This window comes from Manis javanica, chromosome 4, assembly GCF_040802235.1.
Source record: "Manis javanica isolate MJ-LG chromosome 4, MJ_LKY, whole genome shotgun sequence".
NCBI classification, from domain to species: Eukaryota; Metazoa; Chordata; class Mammalia; order Pholidota; family Manidae; genus Manis; species Manis javanica.
Window position 1 is genome coordinate 143,321,395 of NC_133159.1, and position 25,119 is coordinate 143,346,513.

General features: G+C 42.3%; 2 protein-coding genes across 11 annotated transcripts in view; both read left to right on the forward strand.

Moving 5' to 3' along the window:
* LOC108407721 (AP-2 complex subunit beta-like) overlaps positions 1–10,360 on the forward strand; it is a 54,561-nt gene extending 44,201 nt beyond the window's left edge. For 3 of the 5 annotated variants that reach the window (XR_012130611.1, XR_012130612.1, XR_012130613.1), the window contains 2 exons: positions 1,732–1,820; positions 10,229–10,359. The gene's annotated coding sequence lies outside the window, so the exon portion shown is untranslated. Of the gene's footprint in view, positions 1–1,731; positions 1,821–10,228 lie in introns of all 5 variants that reach the window. The other 2 variants (XR_012130615.1, XR_012130614.1) reach the window with 2 other exon arrangements.
* A 962-nt stretch (positions 10,361–11,322) lies between these two features.
* LOC140849080 (leucine-rich repeat-containing protein 37A3-like) lies at positions 11,323–20,353 on the forward strand. 6 transcript variants are annotated; one of them, XR_012130609.1, is made up of 6 exons: positions 11,323–11,760; positions 12,114–12,215; positions 16,750–16,796; positions 16,885–17,028; positions 18,128–18,165; positions 18,257–18,344. XR_012130609.1 is itself a non-coding variant. In XM_073235245.1 (6 exons), exons 1-5 carry the CDS (start codon positions 11,560–11,562, stop codon positions 18,322–18,324), a joined length of 456 nt encoding a protein of 151 aa, XP_073091346.1. In that variant the 5' UTR covers positions 11,323–11,559; the 3' UTR covers positions 18,325–18,363; positions 18,473–20,349. The 6 variants fall into 6 exon arrangements, 2 of the variants coding, with proteins under 2 accessions (XP_073091346.1, XP_073091345.1); XR_012130610.1 differs by having other exon boundaries at positions 16,885–17,358; positions 18,257–18,317; XM_073235245.1 differs by lacking the exon at positions 16,885–17,028 and adding an exon at positions 18,473–20,349 and having other exon boundaries at positions 18,257–18,363.
* The last annotated feature ends 4,766 nt before the right edge of the window (positions 20,354–25,119 follow it).

Below are 25,119 nucleotides of genomic sequence, written 5' to 3' on the forward strand. Positions count from 1 at the left end.
CCAGAAAGACCCCTCATGGCCCTTTGCAGGCTAACCCCTCCTCCCATCACCAGCCCCCCGGCCACCACCAGTCTGATTTTCTTCTCTGCAGTTTTTGCCTTTTCCAGAAGGTCTTATCAATGAACTCATATCGCATGTAACCTGTTGTGTTGGCTCTTTTTACTTAGCATAATCTTTTTTCTGAGTCATCCATATTGTCACAGCTGTCCCTCCTTTTTACTGCTGAGTAGAGTTCCATACCAGTCATCTATTAACGAACATTTGAGTTGTTTCTAGTTTTGGCTATAAAAAGCTATGACAAACTTTCACATGCAGGTCTTTGTGCTAGGTATGTATTTAACTTTTGAAGAAACTGCTAAGCTGTTTTCTAAAGTAGCTGCACCATTTTGCATTCCAGAAAGCAGTGCATGAGGTTTGACTGTTGCTCCACATTTTCACCTGATCCTTATATTCAGTGTTTTACAAATGTTAGCCTTTCTTGGAGGTGTGTGGTTGTGTCTCATTGTGGTTTTGATTTGCATTTCTCTAATAGATCTCTAATCTCTGATGATGTTGTCTATACATGTGCAGACATCTTCTTTAATGGCAGGTCTGTTCAAATCTATTTTTAATTGGATATTTATCTTACTGTTGAGTTTTAAGAGTGCTTTATATATTCTGGAAAAAGTCCTTTCTCTCAGATATGTGTTTAGCAAATATCCTCTCTCAGATTAAAGCTTGTCTTCATTCTATTTAAAGTATCTCTGAAGACCAGAAGTCTTTAATCTTTGAATTTTGATTAGCTCTAGTTTTTCTTATAGGTTTGTGCCTTTTTTGTGCGTTATCTAAGAAATCTTTGTCTGGGAACCCATTGCCAGTCCAAAGTCACAAAGATTTTTCTCTTATGTTTTCTTTCAATAAGTTGAATACTTGTTGGTTAATTAATTTAAGTCTATCTATGATCCATTTTTTTTTAGTTCATTTTCACATATAATGTGAGATAAGGGTCAAATTTCATTTTTTATCTTTGCAGTTTAAAAAAATGTTTCTGTAGGGCTTTCTGACAATTTATTACACAACTTACTGCACCTTTAATTGTGCCATCCCCCTCCAATGCGACAAGCTAACAGAAATTTGGTATTATGCTAAGGCTAACTGATGGCCTTACACAAGATTAGTACGGGAAAGGCCCCTGCATTTAGCAGTCTGCTCTCGCCGTTTTTGTCAGGTCAGCTGAGAAATGACTGTCTTCCCCTCACCGTCAGATCTACTGGCCACTGCTCTAGCCTCATCTTCTCAACGTCCCACAGCATCTGCCAGTCAGTCTGTCTCTTGTCAACTACATGCCTTCCTCTCTGGGTATCCAAATAATTTCCCTATATGCTTAAAATACTAAAAACACACTGAAGAAATTAAATTCCTATGCATAATGTTATCTAATGAAGAGCTGATATTCAAATTTCCTCAGTTGTCTCCATTATATCATTTATTTCTAACAGATCAGTGTCACCCAGTTCTAATCCCTATCACCTTTATTCTAGGCCTACGATACCCACTTCCATTCTTACCCTACTGTGAGGCATCTCTGTCCTCCTGTTTGTTTACAGTATTCAAGAACAGCGGTTGGCCAGCTCATCCCTACCCAACTTCACAGGCCATATGTGCCAAGAACTCCTTTTGCACAGCCCTGTGGGTTGCCTAGTCAAGTAACTCCTTTACCACTGATTTAATTCTCTGTGTTTCAACATATAGGATTTTACCAATCCATATGACCTGCTGGCTCTGCAACACAGTCAAGCTGCATTGTGACAGTGAATGTCTGACAAACATCGCATATTGTGGTGAGTTACCGTTACCCGATGATGTTTTATTTATGTTTTAACTGTTAATTTTTAAACTAATGGTGTCAATTTAGGTCTATCTATGGTCCATTTTTATTAGTTTGTTTTCACATATAATGTGAGATAAATTATTATTATTATTATTATTATTTGGTTTCATTAATCTACAATTACATGAAGAACATTGTGTTTACTAGGCCCCCCCTTCACCAAGTGCCCACCACATACCTCTTCACAGTCACTCTCCATCAGCATAGTAAGATGCTGTAAAATCACTACTTGTCTGTGTTGTAGAGCACGCCCCGTACCCTCCCCTGCCACATCATACATGCTAATTGTAATGCCCCTTTTTTTTCCCTGCACTTATCCCTCCCGTCCCACCCATCCTCCCCAATCCCTTTACCTTTGGTAACTGTTTGTCCATTCGTGGGTTCTGTGATACTGCTGCTGTTTTGTTCCTTCAGTTTTTCTTTGTTCTTATACTCCACATATAAGTGAAATCATTTGATACTTGTCTTTCACTGCCTGGTTTATTTCACTGAGCATAATACCCTCTAGCTCCATCCATGTTGTTGTAAATGGTAGGATTTGTTTTCTTCTTATGGCTGAATAATATTCCATTGTGTATATGTACCACATCTTCTTTATCCATTCATCTGCTGATGGACACTTGGGTTGCTTCCATTTCTTGGCTATTGTAAACAGTGCTGCGATAAACATAGGGGTGCATATGTCTTTTTCAAACTGGGCTGCTGCATTCTTGTGGTAAATTCCTAGAATTGGAATTTCTGGGTCAAATTGTATTTCTATTTTAAGCATTTTGAGAAACCTCCATAATGCTTTCTACAATGGTTGAACTAATTTACATTCCCACCAACAGTGTAGGAGGGTTCTCCTTTCTCCACAACCTCACCAACATTTGTTGTTGTTTGTCTTTTGGATGGTGGCAATCCTAACTGGTGTGAGGTGATATCTCATTGTAGGTTTAATTTGCGTTTCTCTGATGACAAGTTATGTGGAGCATCTTTTCATGTATCTGTTGGCCATCTGAATTTCTTCTTTAGAGAACTGTCTATTAAGCTCCTCAGCCCATTTTTTAATTGGATTATTTGCTTTTTGTTTGTTGAGGTGTGTGAGCTCTTTATATAATTTGGATGTGAACCCTTAATTGGATCTGTCATTTATGAATATATTCTCCGATACTGTAGTATACCTTTTTGTTTTATTCATGGTGTCCTTTGCTGTACAGAAGCTTTTTAGCTTGATATAGTCCCACCTGTTCATTTTTGCTTTTGTTTCCCTTCCCCAGGGAGATAGGTTCATGAAGAAGTCACTTATGTTTATGTCCAAGAGATTTTTGCCAATGTTTTTTTCTAAGAGTGTTATGGTTTCACGACTGACATTCAGGTCTTTGATTCATTTCGAATTTACTTTTGTGTATGGGGTTAGCAGTGATCCAGTTTCATTCTCTTACATGTAGCTGTCCAGTTTTGCCAGTACCATCTGTTGAAGAGACTGTCATTTCCCCAGTGTATGTCCATGGCTCCTTTATCGTATATTAATTGACCATATATGTTTGGGTTAATATTTGGAGTCTCTATTCTGTTCCACTGGTCTGTGTCTCTGTTCTTGTGCCAGTACCAAATTGTCTTGATTACTGTGGCTTTGTAGTAGAACTTGAAGTTGGGGAGCGAGATCCCACCCACTTTAGTGTTCCTTCTTAGGATTGCTTTGGCTATTTGGGGTCTTCGGTCATTCTATATGAATTTTTGAACTATTTGTTCCAGTTCGTTGAAGAATGCTGTTGGTAATTTAATAGAGATTGCATTGAATCTGTATATTGCTTTGGGCAGGATGGCCATTTTGACAATATTAATTCTTCCCAGCCAGGAGCATGAGATGAGTTTCCATTTGTTAGTGTTCTCTTTAATTTCTCTTAAGAGTGTCTTGTAGTTTTCAGGGTATAGGTCTTTTACTTCGTTGGTTAAGTTTATTCCTAGGGATTTTATTCTTTTTGATGCTATTGTGAATGACTTGTTTTCCTGGTTTCTCTTTCTGTTAGTTCATTGTTAGTGTATAGGAGAGCCACAGATTTCTGTGTGTTAATTTTGTATCCTGCAACTTTGCTGAATTCCGATATTAGTTCTACTAGTTTTGGAGTGGAGTCTTTAGGGTTTTTGATGTACAGTATCATGTCATCTGCAAATAGTGACAGTTTGACTTCTTCTCTACCATTCTGGATTCCTTGTATTTCTTTGTTTTGTCCAATTGCCGTGGCTTGGACCTCCAGTACTATGTTGAATAACAGTGGGGATAGCGGGCATCCTTGTCTTGTTCCCGATCTCAGAGGAAAAGCTTTCAGCCTCTTGCTGTTAGCTGTGATGTTAGCTGTGGGTTTGTCATATATATGGCCTTTATTATGTTGAGGTACTTGCCCTCTATACCCATTTTGTTGAGAGTTTTTATCATGAATGGGTGTTGAATTTTGTCGAATGCTTTTTCAGCATCTAGGGAGATGATCTTGTGTTTTTTGTTGATGTGGTGGATGATGGTGATGGAATTTTGAATCTTGTTCCTTCCAAGATATTGGTCTGTAGTTTTCTTTTTTGGTGAGATCTTTGCCTGGTTTTGGTATTAGGGTGATGTTGGCTCCATAGAATGAGTTTGGGTGTATTCCCTCCTCTTCTATTTTTTGGAAAACTTTAAGGAGAATGGATAGTATGTCTTCTCTGTATGTCTGATAAAATTCCGAGGTAAATCCATCTAGCCGGGGGTTTTGTTCTTGGTTAGTTTTTTGATTACCGCTTCGATTTCGTTGCTGGTAATTGGTCTGTCTAGATTTTCTGTTTCTTTCTGTGTCAGTCTTGGAAGGTTGTATTTTTCTAGGAAGTTGCCCATTTCTCCTACATTTTCCTGCTTGATAGCATGTAGGGTTTCATAGTATTATCGAATAATTCTTTGTATTTCTGTAGGGTCCATCGTGATTTTTCCTTTCTCGTTTCTGATTCTGTTGATGTGTGTTGATTCTCTTTTTCTCTTAATAAGTCTGGTTAGAGGCTTATCTATTTTGTTTATTTTCTCAAAGAACCAGTTCTTGGTTTCATTGATTTTTTCTATTGTTTTATTCTTCTCAATTTTATTTATTTCTTCTCTGATCTTTATTATGTCCCTCCTTCTGCTGACCTTAGGCCTCATTTGTTCTTCTTTTCCCAATTTCGATAATTGTGACATTAGACTATTCATTTGGGATTGTTCTTACTTCTTTATATATGCCTGAATTGCTACATACTTTCCTCTTAAGACTGCTTTTGCTGCCTCCCACAGTAGTTGGGGCTTTGTGTTGATGTTTTCATTTGTTTTCATATATTGCTTGATCTCTATTTTAATTTGGTCATTGATCCATTGACTATTTAGGAGCGTGTTTTAAGCCTCCATGTGTTTGTGAGCCTTTTTGCTTTCTTTGTACAATTTATTTCTAGTTTCATACCTTTGTGGTCTGAAAAGTTGGTTGGTAGGATTTCAATCTTTTTGAATTTACTGAGGCTCTTTTTGTGAAGTAGTATGTCATCTTTTCTGGAGAATGTTCCATGTGCACTTGTGAAGGATGTGTATCCTGTTGCTTTTGGATGTAGAGTTCTATGGATGTCAATTAGGTCCATCTGTTCTAGTGTGTTGTTCAGTGCGTCTGTGTCGTTACTTATTTTCTGTCTGGTGGATCTGTCCTTTGGAGTGAGTTGTGTGTTGAAGTCTCCAAGAATGAATGCATTGCATTCTTTTTCCTCCTTTAATTTTGTTAGTCTTTGTTTCACATATGTTGGTGCTCCTGTATTGGGTGCATGTATATTTATAATGGTTATATCCTCATGTTGGACTGACCCCTTTATCGTTATGTAATGTCCTTCTTTATGTCTTGTGACTTTCTTTGTTTTGAAGTCTATTTTCTCTGATACTAGTACTGCAACCCCTGCCTTTTTCTCCCTGTTGTTTGCATGAAATATCTTTTTCCATCCCTTGACTTTTAGTCTGTGTATATGTTTGGGTTTGAGGTGAGTCTCTTGTAAGCAGCATATAGAACGGTCTTGCTTTTTTATCCATTCTATTACTCTGTGTCTTTTGATTGTTGCATTCAGTCCATTTACATTTAGAGTGATTATTGAAAGATATGTACTTATTGCCATTGCAGGATTTAAGTTTGTGGTTACCAAAGGTTCAAGGTTAGCTTCTTTACTATCTTACTGTCCAACTTTACTCGCTTATTGAGCTATTATAAACACTGTCTGATGTGTCTTTATTTCTCTCCCTTCTTATTCCTCCTCCTCCATTCTTCATATGTTGGGTGTTTTGTTCTATGCTATTTTTAGGCCTGCTCCCATCTAGAGCAGTCCCTCTAAAATACCCTGTAGAGGTGGTTTGTTGGAGGCAAATTTCCTCAACTTTTGCTTCTCTGGGAATTGTTTAATCCCTCCTTCATGTTTAAATGATAATCATGCTGGATACAGTATCCTTGGCTCAAGGCCCTTTTGTTTCATTGCATTAAATATATCATGCCATTCTCTTCTGGCCTGTAAGGTTTCTGTTGAGAAGTGTGATGATAGCCTGATGGGTCATCTTTTGTAGGTGACCTTTTTTCTGTCACTGGCTGCCTTTAATACTCTGTCCTTGTCCTTGATCTTTGCCATTTTAATTATTATGTGTCTTGGTATTGTCCTCTTTGGGTTCCTTCTGTTGGGAGTTCTGTGTGCTTCCGTGGTCTGAGCAAGTATTTGCTCCCCCAGTTTGGGGAAGTTTTCAGCTATTATTTCTTCAAAGACACTTTGTATCCCTTTTTCTCTCTCTTGTTCTTCTGGTACCCCTATAATGCAGATATTGTTCCTTTTGGATTGGTCACACAGTTCTCTTAATATTGTTTCATTTCTGGACATCCTTTTGTCTCTCTCTGCATCAGCCTGTACGCGTTCCTGTTCTCTGGTTTCTAGTGCATTGATGGCCTCTTGCATCCCATCCATTCTGCTTTTAAGTCCTTCCAGAGATTGTTTTATTTCTGTAGTCTCCCTCTGTACTTGGTCCTTTAGCTTTTGCATATTTCTCTGCAGATCCATCAGCATGTTTATGCTTTTTATTTTGAATTCTTTTTCAGGGAGACTGGTTAAGTCTATCTCCACAGGCCCTCTCTCAGGGGTTGTCTGGACTGTTTTGGACTGGACTAAATTCTTCTGCCTCTTCATGGTGATAGCGGTGGCTGTAGGCAGGTAGCAGGTGTGTCAGCTTGGTGAAGAAAGTCCTTTCCTGCTTGCTGGACACCTTGCCCTTCTCCACTGCCTGTGTTGGTTACCCATACTCCTGGAGCAGCCACTGGGTTAATCCCCTAAGCTGGTGTGCGTGGGGTCTCTGTCAGAGCAGTGCAGAGCCCTGCAGGGAGTGGCAGGTGCATCGAGTGCGCTCCCTCATGAAAGTGGTGCCCCTGCTGTGCAGCGGTGTGCTGGCAGCGCCCTTTCGGTATGGCCCAGGTGGCTGTGCGTTGGGCTGGGATTCCGGGTGGCTGCTGGTGGCACGGCTACTCCTGAGCTGCTCCTCTGCCACTGCCACTGGCTCCCATGGGCCGCTCCCAGTCCCCTCTGGCACTGCCGGCACACGTGGGCCGCTCCTGGGCCATTCAGTTGCTACCATTGCAGCCTCGCTCGGGCCTCTCCCCAGCTGCTTGGTTGCCGCTGCCGTGGGCTCACACAGGCCTCTCCCAGGCCCCTCTCGGGCTGCCGCCCCCAGCGCGTGCTGCCTCTCTCCCACTTCTGGGCTTGTGTGTTGGGGTCCGCACCAGTTGGGGGAGTGACTGGCAGGCTGCTTATTGCCGTGAGGGGCTTCAGAGATGCTCTGCTGCCCAGGGGGTTAGAGCACCTAAAGTTCCCTGGGATTCCCAGCTCCTGGCTAAGTGTGCCGGGACAACTTCGTCTAGCTGTGGGGTCTCTATCTCTTTAAGACTTGCAGAAAGCACTCACTTTTCTTTTTGTCTCAGGGGTGCCAGTTGCGGGGACCTGCCCACAGGTTTTGCTTTTCTGTTTCTTTAATATCCAGCACCCCGTGCACCTTGTGTCTGTGTTCCGGGTGCAGATTTCTAGAGCTGGTTGTTTAGCAGTCCTGGGCTTTCACTCCTTCCCCCTTTCAACTCCTTTCTTCCCACCGGGTTTTGGGGTGGGAGAGCATTCAGGTTCCACCTGGCCACAGCTTGTATCTTACCCTGTTCATGTGATGTTGAGTTCTCGCAGATGTAGATGTATCCTGGCTGTTGTACTGTATCCACTGGTGTCTCTTTTAAGAATAGTCAGATTGTATTTCCATAAATATACATGTTTTTGGGAGGAGATTTCCAGTGAACTACTCACATCGCCATCTTGGCTCCATCCTCCTATTGCATTATTTTTATCAATTCATTAAGAGTTCAGCTCCCTACATTTCTTAGAACTACTCCTTTGCTAAAAGTCAGATTCTCAGTTATCTTATTAAGCTAACAGTGACAGTGATCCACATACTTAAAGGAACAAGAGAAAGGAATGGAAGGGGAAAGAATGAGCATTAGTGGCCACATCCTGTGTACTATGCTCTCTGCCTGGTGCTTAACGCCTGAACGAGAACTTACTCATACACGTATTACAGTTCACAAACTGATTTTATATGCCTGAGGTCTCATATGCCCTTTGTCTTGTAGGACAAGTATAGATATGTTTTTGTTTATTTTGTTTCTGTTATTTTTATAGAGGAGTACAAGTAGTGCTATTTTATAAAATTTTTCTTTGGAACCTGAGAGTTTCTGGTTCTATAGCCAGAAGCTGCTGCTCAGCCCTTCTAATGGATGGGAAGGCTCTTCTGTTCTTAGACTGTCCAACTCTAAATTTGCTCTGAACTCAAGCTTTTCTATTCCCAAAAACACTCAGGTGCTTTTAAGCATTTTTCTATGTAGTAGGTTTCCTTGGCACTAACATGATGACTTCCAAAATGTGCTTTCATGCTCAGATAGCTTGAATACGGGTCTCTGGGGCACATCATAAAATGATCTGGGGCACATCATAAATAATACTTAGCTTCTTCTATAAATACAATGTTGCGTATTAAAAAAAATTTTTTCTTGCCAGTTATGTCATTCCCTTTTCCCACTAAAGGTGGGCAAAACAGGCATTTTCATTCTACTTTTATAGGTGAGGAAACATGAGATCGAAGTGGTATAGATTGTAGCCTAGTGCTCAGGCCCGCTAGCATCAGTTTGGGGCTCTCTGCAAGCCCATGCTCCTCCTTCCTCACGACCCTTACCTCCTACTCTGACTCTCACCACCACCACCAAACATAGTTGTAATTCTTCTGGAAAAAACCCAGCTGGCCAGTGAACTTGTGCAGCTGCCCTCGACCTTCACATAGACAGAAGCTTTGGATGGTTCCCCAGGTAAAGCTGGAAATGCTAGAAATTAAATTAAATGAAAGCAAAGCAGACATCTGAAAAAAATTTTTTTTCTTTTTTGCATTTTAGGACCTCAGGTATTGTTCCATTGATTTACTGAATATTCCACATTGACATAACAACCTGACAGCTCTCTTAACGCACACCCCAGATCCCTGCTAAAATTTAAGCAAAGAGCCAGGGTAGACATGCTGTTTTTTGTTTTTGTTTTTTCCCCCTTTATAGAGCCTTCTCTCATGGGGGCTGGGATATATGGAAGCAGGGACCAAGCAAAGGAATAGGTGGGTAGGTGGAGAAGGGCATATAGAGAAGAGAACTTGTTCACAGTGGGTGGTGGTGTGGTCATCTGTGATGGTAGCAAGAACAGGAACACGCTGCAGAGGTGGAGAGAGAAAGTTGCACACTCCCTTTGCATGTGAAGCACTACAGGATGGAGTATGTGAATGTGAGGAGTCACCGTTAGATCTGCTGAGAATCTAGCCGAGGGGAAGTATTTGTCTTCCAGCCTTGGCTTTTCTTGAGCACGGGACAATTGGCCCTTGAGGACCAATGGAATGATCCTGCACGTAGTACTGTATTTTCCACTATGGAGTGTTCCTAACAGGAAGCGATTTTTCAAAAGACATATTCCTCTCCTTTTGTTGTTGCCGACCATAGTTTAAGTTTGTGTTTATTTTTCTCCTAATCAAACCTCAAATGTTTGCTGATTCCCAATCTATTTGACTGAGATATATGGCTGTAGACTGACAAAAAGCTGTCTCATCAGTCTTTCATTATCAAAAGCAGTCTCTCATTTTTAAATTGAGGTATCATTGATATACAATCTTATGAAGGTTTCACATGAGTAACATTGTAGTTTTGACATTCACCCATACTATCAAGTCCCCTCTGCTCACCCCCAACTCCATTTCAGTCACTGTCCATCAGCGTAGTAAGATGAAAAGCAATCTCTTGTTTTTGACAGATGATGAAACATCTGTAGGGAACCCAGAAGGGTCGTTCATGAAGGCATTACAATCCCGGAAGAAGAGTAGCAGCCCTGAGCTGACTATCGAGCCAGAGAAGGCGGCTGCAGACCTAAATGCAATCAGTTTTTCAGCCTTCAAAAGTGAGCAAGGAGACTTTAGCAAGGAAAGTGTTGTTAGTGCACTAAACTACATATTACCTTATTTCTCTGATGAATATCTGGACGGTGCAGAATCAGCATTATTACAATTCATTAAACAACTTCTTTCAAACCTACAAGGAGGAGATGAGCCTGTGGGGCATTTGCAAAGCAATGCAGAGAATACTTCTCTTCCACCTGGATCCAGCATTTCAGCTGACAAAAATAAACAGAAAATAATCTCTGTTCTGGGAGATATCATAGATGCCATGCCTGTACGTTACAAAATTCTGAGTCCCTGATTTCAACCCCAAATCTGGGGAAGAGGAAGGAGGCGCGGGCCTTTGAAGGTGGTCATCAAGGGCCCAAAGGGCATACGGAAGAGGCAACTCAGACAAATGAGGAAGGCTGGCATCAGCAGGAAGCAGAGGGCCCAGCTCCTTGTGGAGAGCACGGCTGAAGAAAAAGGCCTCACGACGGCATCCCCAAGGGCGCCGGAGCAGCCTCACGTGGAGCAGCCCCCCAGGGAGACCGCAGGAAGCTCCTTCAACACAGAGTCTTCATTCCAAAGGGAACAGGAGGCAGCCGTCCCTTCTGTCCAGTACTTGATGGGCAGGCCTTCTGCTTCCAATACTCCAAAATCTCTACGTGAGATTAAACCAAAATCAAAAGACCTAGCTGACAGTATTTTTGTTTTAGAAGCTGCAAGTGCTGGAATGAGAAATATGAAGGCTTCTGAACCAACCTCACACTTCAGAGAAAAGTACCTCTTTCCTGAATCTTTGCAGCATGCGGGTCACAAAATACTCAAGGCCAAAATGAGTAGACAGTTCAGCAATAAAGGTTCACACAATAGCCCGATGGTTGTCAACAAGCCTCCATTCACTGCAGTGAGCCTCATGAACTCCCCTTCACAAGAGGCTTTTTCATCATCAGAACTGACTTCTCAGAAAAATCCTTTCCCAGAATTAATTTCTCCTTTGGATCCAACTGGCAGACTCACCAAGGAAACACACTAGGAACACGACCATGTGGGCACTGACTTAGCCTCCACATCCACAGCCGTCCCTTTCCCAGGGAGCTCATCTCCAGGTGACCACCCGGGAGCTCAGCTAAACGAGCAGCTGCGGTCCCTCATCACCAACAGTGATGTGAGAAGGCTCATTTCTCGTGTTTTCTGGACTTTGAAAATGGGCTGCTCGGAGACCCACCTGAAACCAGCCTGTGCCAAGCTCATCTCCCAAACCAGCCTCCTGATGAAGCTTCTCAGCGAGCAGCAAGAAGCAAAGGAGCCCAGGGCAGACTGGGATACAGACCAGAGGGAAACAGAAAACTACATCCATGAGAGTCCAGAAGCCCAGAGTGAACAGGAAGAGCAGGAGTTCCAGGAGGTGAGGATAACGCCCAAAACATGGCCCCCAGCCTGTTGTTAGTCAGTTTGGGACATGGCATTGAAGCACCCCGGCAGGAAGACCGCGGCCCCTAGTCTGTGTCTTGGCCTTTGGGGAAGACAGTGATCTCCCACTGTGCTCATTCAGACAACGATGCCACAATTGCTGGGGTAGGCGAGGAGGGGACCTAACACCCAAGATGAACCAAGAAAATGCTGATTTATCATTAGCATTAGACTTGGTATGTTCTTGAAAACATTCACGCTGCTTACCCGAAATAATGAGATTTTATAAGAGCTTTTATCCTTTCCACCTCTTTGTTTTTGAAAAGTCTTTTTCCATTATTTTTTCAGTTCCCAAAAGCTCTGGTGCATGGGTATCGAATCAAAGTCATCTTGGCATTGTCAGTGACAGGAGCAGTGCTGGTGTTGATTACAGCTTTCTGCCTCATTAAGGTAAGGACAGTTAGTTCTGGCCTCCAGAGGAGAGTCTGTCTTTAGATTCAGAATCCACAAACTGAAAATCAAAGCCTCTCTCCCACTACTTGATATTCCTTTTTAGTCACCAGGACCGACATATGCTTTATTCTTTTCCTGCAAAGTATATGCCGGAGACTTTTAAAGGAACCCCCCCACCCCCCTTGCCGGAGATCTCTGTGGAACTGATGCTAGATAATGAGCCATTAGACTGTTTTGAGAGGTTTAAGAAGGCCAGAGTTGACATGACAGTAAAATATCTTCAACTCAAAACTAAGTCGATTTGACATCAGTCATTCCCATCCTACCACTGATTTCTTTCCTTGTTGACTGGAATTATGAGGGATGTGTAATCTCCACCCTCGTGAGTGATCCATCACCCTGGAAGAAAGGACACGGCTAAAAGATAAAAGTGTGATCTTGTTGATTCATTAGATTTACTTAGCAACTTTCTTCCCCATCATGTAAGGTATTGTGGAAATAGGTCCAGTCAGATCACTGCAGCTAAAGCCCGTGTCAGGGTTTCTAAAGCACTTGGTATTGATGGTCCTTCTGGAGCTGGCCTGCCTGCCTGCCTTTTGTGCAATAACAGAATAGTTTGTCACTTTTCCCAACAGGCAGGGCTGACAACAACAGAGTGATTTAATTAGCCGGTAATCCTGACTCTACCCTACCAAGCCAACCCTCATTTCCTATATGTACCTTTTCTACTGTTGCAGCAGCCCTCTTTCCAGCTAGAGCAACTCCCCAGGATGCCCAGTCACATGCCCATTCCTACTTTTGTCTGTTCCTTTGCCCATTTAAAATTCCCTTTTATCACCTTGTAGAAGTCCTTTGAGTCTCTGAAAGCCAACTCAAGTTCATGTTTCTCCATGAACCCTTGCCTAAATACTCCAGTTCTCCTGGTCCTAGTCCTTCTGTCAGACTTGTTACCATTTCTTAGTGGCCATGGTGAGGCATTCCTCTCCCCTGTGATGTTAAGCAGCTCCCCATGAGAGAAACACCAAGGTCAACACATGGTGGAGCAGAGCAGAGATTGTTTTTTACAGGGTTATAACAATTTATTTTCTTTATTGAACAGAACACAAATGCTGAAGTATTTCTTTTATAAACATGGAAACATTTAAGTGAACTAAATATTTTAAAGTGCACTTCTGTCTTTTGTACAATAAAATAATCATTCAGTCTAGGGTAATAAAAAGCAAACAAGACCACAGCCTTGAGGTCAAAACTTCAGAGTAGAGATATTTAAGGACCAAATGGCTTCCTGGCATATCCGTCTTGAGTAAAACCTGTCTGGATGGATGAACTGCTAAAGAGAAACTTGTATATCTGCAGGTCGCTTGGTCAGGTTGCTTTAGTGTGCCACAGAGGCCTTGCCCTGGTGATGACCAGAAACCCCCTGATTGTGTAGACACAGCTAGTCCATCTGTGGAACAGATATATATTTCTCATTGTCAAGTCATACTCTGGCATTCTGACTTTTTATCAATGCTGTGATACTAATCAGTTGAGATTGCACCAAGTGAGTTCTCTCTTGGTGAGTCTCTGAGTCTAGGAGACTAGTAGCTAGAATGGGGTCAGCTTGCCAAGGCCTCTGGGAAGGGAGTCATTGGCCATTGCCCAGGCAGTGACCACTGAACCCCAGGTGGCAGAAGTCCTTTTGCTATTTTCGAATTTATATAAGCTTCCATAGTGCTTTTAATGTCCATGTAGTTTAACCTTGCATTTATATATATGTCAGTATATATATGGTTTCATTGTTTCTTCTGCTCACTTAGATGATAAGCTTTTTGAGGACAGAGACCATGCAATGTTTTCCCTGTGGTAGACAATAATGGTGTTCAAGGGGGAAAGAGGAGGCAATGTCAGTTCCACAGTAAGGAACAATGCCACCTAACAATGATCTGAAGTAGCATACGGAGTCCAGCAATAGACTGACCCGTGTGTTCCTAGGACTTTTGAAATGTCACCTTTTAATATTCCCATCGGTTGAAGAAGATGAATAAATGGTCATTGAACAGCTCCCTAACTATATGGGGGGGGGGGAATAGCAGATCTCTATTTATCACCTTAATTAAACATATTTCAACAAAAAGAAAAGAAGAATCCATGAAAGTATGTTGGCAGCCGCGCTCAGAAAATAGCGCCCAATGCAGGGCAGCCGGAAGGCCCCGAACTTCCTAATGACAAATCATCCCACACCACTAAACTACATGCTAATTGCGCCTTGGCATAAGGACCAATGAGACCCACCAAATGGTTATGCTAATAAGGCATATGGAGCCGCACCAACCAGGTCAGAGCATGAGAACTATATAAGCAAGCCTCTCCTTCCCCTCTGGGTCCTGCCCAACTCATTTGTTTCACAAAGAGCTGAAGAATAAAGCTTTCTGCAGAAGAATCCTGCTGTTGTTGCATGCTGTTCTTGCCGGCGAGGACAGGGCACGCGACAAAAGTATTAGAAAAAAATAGAAGCCATAAGCAATATTTTTGTATCTTGTGGTGGGAAAGAGCCTTCTAAGCCTGATATGAGAAGCAGATGCCTTTCATAGATTTGGTCACCTTGCCTGTGACACCATCAGTAGACTTAGTACTGATTTATGTCAAACTTCAGACCAAATTCACCATACATTTTCTCATTTAATTCCCACACTCCTGGGAGGATGATATTACCATCTCTCTTTCACAGATGAGGGAGATCAACTTGAGGCCCCAAACGAAGGTAAAACCCTGTGGTGCTCAACTGCAAAGTCTGTGCTCCTTCATCCACTGTTGTTTTCCTCATTGAAGATAAAAACCCTGAGAAATATTTGAAACATTGAAATTAAATGAAAGCCACTCAGAGGATTAATATATTTAGTGTGAAAGTGTTCTAAATCTAGAGGAAGACAAACAATCCAGGGCAGAGAAGGACAATGGCAAGATCAGGAGGCGTGCCAGCCCCGCCGGCAGTCCCTCCGCAGGGCCCAGCTAGCGTGGATTTGCAGGAAGGCCTCTGCCACGTGACGGTATAAAAACTGTCTGATATTTTCTTCTGGTTAACATGTGTTGTTGCATTTTTTAATCCATCTAGAATGTGTTTTATTTGCTGTTTAGTGAGGTTGAGGCAGAGAATCTAACTTTTTCTCCCACATGAAGATCCAATTGTTTTAAAATCCTATACTGAATGGTTAATTTCTTCTTCACTGATAAAAAATACTATCTGTGAGTTCATGATGCGTGATCATAACTGAAAATTTCTGTGATGACTGCCCTTGCACTATTCACCATGTAAGAACTTACTTAGTATGTAAGAACTTGTTCACCATGTAAGAACTTGTTTGTTATGCTTCAGAAGATCGGAGACTGTTGAGAATTAGGCTTGGGGTTGATTAATGATTGTGCATTGAGTCCCCTATACAGAATTTTATTGTTGTTAACAACCATTTCATCAATACATATGAGAGATGCCCTCTCAAAAAAAAAAAAATACTATCTGTGACTGGACTCTGTTCTGTTGATCCAGTTATCTTTTCTTGTACTGTTAACACACTATTTAATTCCAGATGCTTAATAACTTATTTTGATGTCTAATAGAGTGAGCTCCTGCCCTTTGATCTTCTTCATACATTTCATAGCTTTTCCTTCATATTTTCTAATGTTTTCCAGAAAAATATTAGCTGGCTAGATTTTAATTTAAGAAGTATCATGGGATTTGAATAAGATTGCTTTTTATTAGTAGGTAAATTTGGGGAGCACTTATATCTTTACAACAATTTAGGAATATGGTATCTCGGGTCATGTATTCATATCTTCTTAAAGTCCTCCAGAAGAGTTTTAATGTTTTCATCACATAGTTCTTAGACGTTTTTTGTTAAGTTTACCCTGAGGTACTTTATACATTTTTGCTGATGTAAATGGAATCTTTCTTCCATTTTAAAATTAGTTACCCATGGTATATAGGCATGCTTTTGAGGTTTGTGTATTGATCTCTTGATTTTGTATCTTAGTGAATTCTCATATTATTTCCAATAAAATTTTGGTTGGTCCTCTTGGGCTTTTTAGGTTATTCATCAGTTCAAATGCAAATATGTTTGTCTCTTCCCTTACAATACTTCACTTTTCTTATCACATTGATTAGGACCTCCTCAACAATAATGAATAGTCACAGTAATAATAGGCACGCTACTCTTGTTCTTTTTTTTTTTCCATTCTTGTTCTTGACTTTAAAAGAATGATGCTATTTAGGATCCTCGCAGATAATTTCTGTTCTTAGTTCCAAGAGTTTTTATTAGGGATTATCTGTTGAATGTTATCTAAAACAATCAGTGAAATATATTGCAAGCTACCTCACGATCTCAAGTTAGGTAGTGTGGAAGAGTCCAAGGACAGTTAAATAGAACAGAATTCCTGTCCTCAAAACCGTTATCATCCCACTGGTAGATTAGATTTAAAATAAAAAGTTGAATAAAGATTTGGAAATAGTGGTCATCATGATAGATAATCATGATCATGTTTTCTTTCAAAACAGATGTGCTCCCGTAGAAGGGCAGCACTGGATGAAGAAGGAAGCTCAAGGTAAATACTGATCTGGCCATTTCAAAGTAGAATTTTAGAACTAGAGGAACGCTTAGAACTCATCTATTTCAATCACATCATTTTACAGTGAGGAAACCATCAAAGGCAGGAAGACTACTTACCCTACTGCCTCTCAGAAGCAGCTCCCCAGCCAAAGCTGCGTTAGAATGCGCCTGGCACAGCTGCATCTGCTGTCACGAGGCCTGGAAGGAAAATGACTGGAAGGGGAAAGGTTTTGGTTGTACCTCTTCCTGCTGGGGGTGGACATGAGGCCTGGCCAGAGGACTGCTCAGAGGCTCTGGGGAAAGGGCAGAGAAGGCCACATGGTCCTGGATGCTAGTCTCCTTCAAAGCTGATGGAAGGTCGAATATATGAGCCCTTCCTGTCAATCATCCCTTCTCATCCTACTGGCTTTCAGGTCCCCAGGGTCTGTTGCCTTTAAACAAACCTCACAGAATTTTAACTGGGAGAAACCTCAGTCAGGAATTTATCTCTACTTCTTACAATAATGAAATGGAGAAGGAGAAAAGGAAAACGATGTTGCCCCATGGTCATACTGAGAGTGAGTAGCAGAAAGAAGATGGTTCCTTCCCACTGGGGACTTCTCCACTGATTATTGTGCTTGGGCTGTGAGCTCCATTTTATGTCATGACCCACTACACATACCATATAGACATGAGTAGTTTCTAAAACAAAGTTATTATGCACTCTGATTTTTTTCTATTCCATTTGTATTCAAAAGAATTTTTTGTGTTTCAGTGCTGGTCATGACCTTTAAACTGATTTCACAACCCATTCACTCATCAGTGAGGGTCTGACATTTGAAAGTTAGTGAGTTAGTTGGACTCAGCAATAAGTTGGTGTGATTCAACCTGTAGGAGAAAGCAGTAGGGAAACAGAAGCACCTTCTCCCCCACCCACCAGCAAGTGACACATGTGAGATTGAGTCCAAAGGATACTGGTGTAAAATGCTTCTGGACAGAGTGAAACGCTTCTGCCCAGTGTGCTTGAGCAGTTCACTTACTGCACAAGGGCACTTGGCCAGTGTCCAAGAAGGTGAGTGGGGCTGAAATCCTGCCTACACTCCATGCCAAGCCACATACAAAGGTCTCCCCGGAGACACTGTGGGGCTATAAGGGACAGATACAGAGAAGTTCTGAAGCTCAGCATGCATGGAATTATTTTCAGGATCCCAGGTCTGTAGTGATTTTGCTTGTGATGATGGACTGAGGTACCCATTTGGTCCTAATAAGTCAGAGATACACATTGTGAGAGACATGAAAAACAGCATGAATCACTAATTATGATCTCTGTGTGTGTTTTCCTTCAAGGGGCTTCTTTCCACTTCCGGATAAACCCTCAGAAGAGGGTAAGAATCAAGTAAATTTGAGAAGGATCAAGTACTGTGCTGGAGAAAGCAGGGGATGTATGGAATTAATGCCTCCTTTCTATTTTTTTAGAAGGGCTTTTCCTGGAGATGGTGGCTTTGGCTCAGGAATATGTACAGAACCGTCAGTCCCTCACGTGAGAAAAACCTGGCGCAGAAGCTACTTGAGAAGGATGGAGGGTAAAAGATTAGGGATAATTTAAAATTCTTATCTAAAATGAGGTAATAACAAAATGATTTATTATTCCTTTTAAGAGTAAAAGATTTGGCATTATTCTCCTTGTCCCAGGGAGCTCAGTGAAGTCGTAATAGAGAAGAATGTGACTTCAGGGTCGGGTGCTGAAGGGAGGAGAGTGAAGCCCATGATACCAGCACAGAGGGAGCCCCAGCCTGCCCGGGGGCCACCTACAACGTTTCTAATAGTGGCTTCTCAATAAAATATGTAACTTTCTCTCATTGAAGTGTATGAACTCATAACCAATCCTAGCCATCTGGTGAGGAATTAAAGTATAAATTTTCAATACTTACATGCAAATAACAAGTGCTATAAGCACGAAAAGCTGGACTGAGGCCAGAATCCCTCGTGGCAGCCATTCCTTCCACAGAGGTAATGCAGGCAAAGGACAAATGAGGTTTCCCTCCCTCATTTCCCCAATATCGTCAGTCCCTGGGAACTGGGAAACATGTTTTTCTGGTGAGGTGGCATTCTAAGCAAAGTGAGCAGCCTGTCGTTCCTCATCTGATTTATTAGTTTGCTGATGCTGGCCAAGGGACCCCTTCTCCCTTGGTGCCTGACCAAGCTACCTCCCAAGCTTCTTACTGAGTGACAGGTGTTTCCTCTGTGTGGTGACTTCAGTGAGCCAACAAATATTTACTGTGCTTCAAGCAGAAGCCTAAATAGCAGTTATAATAGGAAGCAGCAACTCACATTTACTGTTTGCTTCCCCAGGTTAGGCATTTTACAGTTTCACTTAGACCAACAATCCATGGAAGCATATGTTGTTATCCTCATTTGACACATAAGGAAACAGGACTGAAAGAATCTAGGTAACCTGCTCAAGTGCACCAGGGCACCATCCAAAACTACAAATTAAGGCTTAAATTCAGGACTGTTAGACTGCAAAGCCTGCTAACCATTGCACTGCCCTGTCGGAGGGCATAGGGATTCAGAGAAGTATAAGCCATGGTCGTCATCAAAGAGTAAAAACACTACAAATAATATTGGTGATGAGCATGATGGAAGCTACTGGTGACGGAGCCCCTTCTGTGGGCCAGGTATCATCCCAGGCCTTTAGTTACACTGTTAGGTCACAAGGGCAGAAACTCCCCAGACTGGCTCAGACTCCGTATGAGTACAGGGTTGATCCTAATAAGACAGGTGGCCACAAAGATAGGGAGCTGAAGAAAACCAAGAATAGAGAGTCTGGTACCGCTGGGCTTCCCAACGTGTGGGCTGGGATTGCCGGCAGCACTAGGTTCCTATTCAGGGAGACTTGCCTTATTTCATAGTGGGTACATAAAGTGAGGCTTAGATAATATCTTTTTTATATAACACTACCTCAAATTTACACAATTCTTATTAGCAAATAAGAACTAAAAAGTGAGAACTACTGATGTTTTAGGCAGAGAAGAGACATGATCCAGCTTGAGTTGTAGGAGGAGTAATTTGATGGTGGCCTAGAAGTAGAGAGGCCACTTGGGGGTTTAGATAAGTAGGAACTAGGAGAAAATGGGGCACCAGATAGGAGGTTTTGATGCAGGTGAAGAACTTGGGACAGTGGATCAATTTGAGTGAGAACTGGAAGGACAAGAGCTTATGTTCAGAGAGTGAAAGATTGAACATTCTAAATGATGATAAGGTTCATGCATCACATAGGAATGGGGATCAGTGAGGTGTCAGGAATCTAGGAGCTGAAGCCAGTTGGATAGTCTTGGAGACGTATTCCCTTTCCCCTTTCAGTAGCTCAGCAGAGACCAACCAGCTCAATGGAAAAACAGCCTCCACCTTTCTAATGAGATCGCTTCTTTCGTCATTGCACTTTCCACTGTTAATGGTGTAGATGTCCCTGCCTTGCCATCGTATAAACGTGATACATTCCAGGCAGGCTCCCTCCCTACAGGACCCCTAGCCAATGGGCACTTGGGCCAGCTAAGTCTGGCCCAATCCCCTGTTACCATTCTCTTTGTAAGTTTCCCCAAGAAACAATAAAACCATACTTCATATTTGCACATTGTGACTACTGTCCTCTTTACATAATAGGAGGTCAAGGAATGTTGTGCCCAGGAAAGTCTATGGGTTGTTGGTATGGCAAATACTATGGTAGAGAAGAGCTAGAGCTTAGAGCCAAAGTCCCCAACCACCCATGGGCATCATTCATTACTACAGCCGCTCAGAGAGTCTCACATCTATCCGGCTCAACCCCTGCATCAGACAGTGTATTGATTATCTGGTGCTGTGCAACAGATTACAGCAAAATAGTGGCTTAAAATAGCAATAAACATTTATTCCTCACAATTTCTGTGAGCCAAGAATTCAGGAGTAGTTTGGGCAGTTCTGGCTCTGGGTCTTTCATGAGGGTCTCAAGATCTCTGCCAGGGCTACAGATCTGAAGGCTTGACAGGCTGCAGGTCCACTTCCAAGGTGGTGTGCTGCTCACTTACATGGCTCCCACGGTGCTGCCGGATGCTGGAGGGAGCCTCAGTCCTCCCCATACGGGCCTGTCCCCATGTTCCATGATTGAATGTACCCACAGTGTGATGGCTGGCCTCCTCCAGAGTGAGCAATCCAGAGAGGGAGACATGAAAATTACACTTTTTATGACCTAGCCTCAGAAAGCATATAGCATCACTTCTGTCACACAACATGAATGGTTAAAAGTCAGTCACTAAATCCAGCTCACATTCAAACCTTTTGAAGAAAAAAGACTCAAAGAATTTGCAGACCTTTTACAGTTACCATAGACAGGAAAACAGAAACCACTGTAGATATTTCAAACAAACAAATGGAAAGCTTGTATACAAACAATTGGTTCTTTTCATTGGAGGGGCTAGTGGTGAAAGCTGAGGGTGGGGGGACTGCACCCCACTAGCTTTCAGTTTACTTTGCTGTAGCTGCTTTCCACAGACTCACAGTTGCTGTTGCCACTTAGAACCCAGGAAACTTCTGGAAACTACTGCTGAGGTCATTGCTGCCTGGTGACTGGTGGGGTGCATGGAGGCCAACATGCAGCCTGTACATCTGCCGCCACAGAGGAGGAAAGAACGGCTTCCACCTCCTTTCTACCCTCCGTATTTCACACAAGTACATTTTATTGGTGGAACTCTGCTGTCAATGGCATCTGTGAAATGTTCCTGGGCTTCCAACACCTGCAGAGAAGGGGGTAGAGATTGGTGTCAAGAGCCAACCAGTGCCACTCAGCATCCTCCATATTATAGACACAGTGAGAAGATCCCGCCTGTACTCGCACGTATCCTAGCATGCTACATTTTTGTCTTTGTAAAAGAGCTAGCAAAGTCAGAAACCTGGAAAGGTGTCCTTCTAGCTGGAAAGCAGACTGGCTGCTGGCTACTGGTGACATGCACTCATCCCCAGAGGTGACTGGAGAAACACTTGGAACTTGAGAAAAATAAAATTTTTTCAAGATGTGGGTGAGGAGGCAAGATGGCGAGAGTAGGGCAGCGGAAATGTCCTCCCAAAACCATATATATTTTTGAAAACACAACAAATATAACTATTCCTAAAAGAGAGACCAGTGGATACAGAACAACAGCCTGGCTACATCTACATCTGTGAGAACTCAGCATCTCATGAAGGTGGTAAGATTCAAGCTGTGGCCGGGTGGGACCTGAATGCTCTCCCCACCCCAGCTCCCCAGTGGGAGGAAACGAGTCCAAGCGGGGAGGGAGTGGAAGCCCAGGACTGCTAAACAACCAACTCTAGTAATCTGCTGGATATTAGAGAAACGGTAAAGCAAAATCTGTGAGGGGTCCCCGCAACCAGCTCCCCTGGGACAAAAGAAATGTGAGTGCTTTTTGAAAGTCTTAAAGGGACAGGGACGTCACAGCTGAATGGAGTCGTCCCAGCACACTTACCCCGGCAGCTGGGAGTCCTGGGGAACTCCAGGTGTCGTAACCTGGTGGGCAGCAGAGCAGCTCTAAAGCCCCTCATGACAATAACCAGCCTGCCAGTCATTCCAACACCCAGCCTGGCCCCCGACACAGCTGCCCATTAGCCCAGGAGTGGCTGCACGTGCCCGCAGCAGCAGGAGAGCAGTCACGTCCTCAGCAGTTGCCCAGAATCTCCTCCCAGCATACAGCCGCCCATGCCAGACCCCAACACCGCAGTCAGTGTGCCGCTGCCCAGTGCAGGCAAAGGGGCGCCACTCTCGCAGGCAAGAACACCCGGCATGTCTGTGACTCCCTGCTGGGCTCTGTGCTACCCTGATGGCAACCATGCCCATGGCAGCTTAGGGGATTTGTCTGGAGTCTGCTCCAGGAGTGCCGGTAACTGACACAGGCAGCAGAGAAGGGCAAGGCGAACAGAAAACAGGAAAGGACTTTGTTCTCCCAGCTGACACACTCACTGCCTGCATACAGCTACCTCTATCACCATGAAGAGGCAGAAGAATTTGGTCCAGTCCAGAATTACCCAGAAAACCCCCGAGAGAGGGCCTGGGGAGACAGATTTAACCAATCTTCCTGAAAAAGAATTCAAAATAAAGGTCATAAACATGCTGATTGACTTGCAGAGAAATACGCAAGAGCTAAAGGAGCAAGTAGCAAGGGAGAATACAGAAATAAAACAATCTCTGGAAGTACTTAAGAGCAGACTTCAAGAGGTTCAAGAGGCCATTAATGGAATAGAAATAAGAGAGCAGGACCACAGAGAGGCTGAGGAATAGAGAGATAAAAGGATCTCCAGGAATGAAAGAATATTAAGAGAACTGTGTGAGCAATCCAAATGGAAGAATATTCGCATTATAGGAAAAGCAGAAAAAGAAGAGAGAGTAAAAGGGATAGAAAGAGTATTTGAAGAAATAATTGCTGAAAACTTCCCCAGACTGGGGAAGGAAATAGTCTCTCAGACTATGGAGGGGCACAGAACTGCCAACAGAAGGGGCCCAACGAGGACAAAGCCAAGACATATAATAATTAAAATGACAAAGATCAAAGAAAAGGACAGAGTATTAAAGGCAGCCAGAGAGAGAAAAAAGATCACCTACAAAGGAAAACGCAACAGGCTATCATCACACTTCTCAAAAGAAACCTTACAGGCCAGAAGAGAATGGCATGATATAGTTAATGCAAAGAAACAGAAGGGCCTTGAACCAAGAATACTGTATCCAGTACAATTATCATTTAAACATGAAGGAGGGATCAAACAATTCCCAGACAAACAAAAGTTGAGGGAATTTGCCTCCCAAACCACCTGTACAGGATATTGGAAAGGGACTGCTCTAGATGGAAGCACTCCTAAGGCTAAATAGATGTCATCAGAGAAAATAAAATCACACCAAAGAAAGCAGACCAACCAAAGACTAACTAAAGACAAAAAATAAAATCAACTACCCACAAAAGCAGTCACAGGAAACACAAAACTGTACAGAATAAAACACCTAACATATAAAGAATGGAGGAGGAGGAGTAAGAAGAGAGAGAAAATAAGAATCATCAGACTGTGTTTATAATAGCTTAATAAGAGAGTTAAGTCAGATGGTTAAATAGTAAAGAAGCTACCCTTAAAACATTTGGTATCCATGAATCTAAAGCCTGCAATGGCAATAAGTACATATCTCTCAATAATCACCCTAAATGTAGATGGACTGAATGCACCAATCAAAAGACATAGAGTAACAGAATGGATAAAAAAGCAAGACCCATCTATATGCTGCTTACAAGAGACTCACCTCAAGCCCAAAGACATACACAAACTTAAAGTCAAGGGATGGAAAAAGATATTTCATGCAAAGAATAGGGAGAAAAAAGCAGGTGTTGCAGTACTTGTATCAGGCGAAATAGACTTCAAAACAAAGAAAGTCACAAGAGATAAAGAAGAACATTACATGATGATGAAGGAGTCAGTCCAACAAGAGTATATAACCATTATTAATATGTATGCACCCAATACAGGAGCACCAATATGTGAAACAAATACTAACAGAATTAAAGAAGGAAATAGAATGCAAGGCATTCATTCTTGGAGACTTCAACACACCACTCACTCCAAAGGAGAGATCAACCAGACAGAAAATAAGTAAGAACAGAGAGACACTGAACAACACACTAGGACAGATAGACTTAAAGACATCCACAGAACTCTACACCCAAAAGCAGCAGGATATACATTCTTATCAAGTGCACATGGAACATTTTCCAGAATAGACCACATACTAGGCCACAAAAAGAGCCTCAGTAAGTTCAAAAAGATTGAAATAATAATACCAACCAACTTCTCAGACCACAAAGGCATAAAACTAGAAATAAATTGTACAAAGAAAACAAAAAGACTCACAAATACATGGAGGCTTAACAACATGCTCCTAAATAAAGGATCAATGACCAAATTAAAATAGAGATCGAGTAATATACGGAGGCAAATGACAATGACAGCATAAAGTCCCAACTTCTGTGGGATGTAGCAAAGGCAGTTTTAGGAGGAAAGTATATAGCAATCCAGGCCTATTCAAAGAAGGGAGAACAGTCCCAAATGAGTAGCCTAAGTCACAATTATTGAAACTGGAGAAAGAAGCACAAATGAGGCCTAAAGTCAGCAGAAGGAGGGACATAAAAAGATCATAGAAGAAATAAATAAAATTGAGAAGAATAAAACAATAGAAAAAATCAATGAAACCAAGAGCTGGTTCTCTGAGAAAATAAAGAAAATAGATAACCTCCTAACCAGACTTACTAAGAGAAAAAGATAATGAACACAAATCC

Bases quoted from the DNA above. Each gene is read 5' to 3' on its own strand.
- LOC140849080 (XM_073235244.1), top strand. From the start codon at position 11,560: ATGGGCTGCTCGGAGACCCACCTGAAACCAGCCTGTGCCAAGCTCATC. The intron at 11,761-12,113 runs GTGAGGATAACG...TTATTTTTTCAG, and splicing joins AAGAGCAGGAGTTCCAGGAG to TTCCCAAAAGCTCTGGTGCA. The intron at 12,216-16,749 runs GTAAGGACAGTT...CTTTCAAAACAG, and splicing joins CAGCTTTCTGCCTCATTAAG to ATGTGCTCCCGTAGAAGGGC.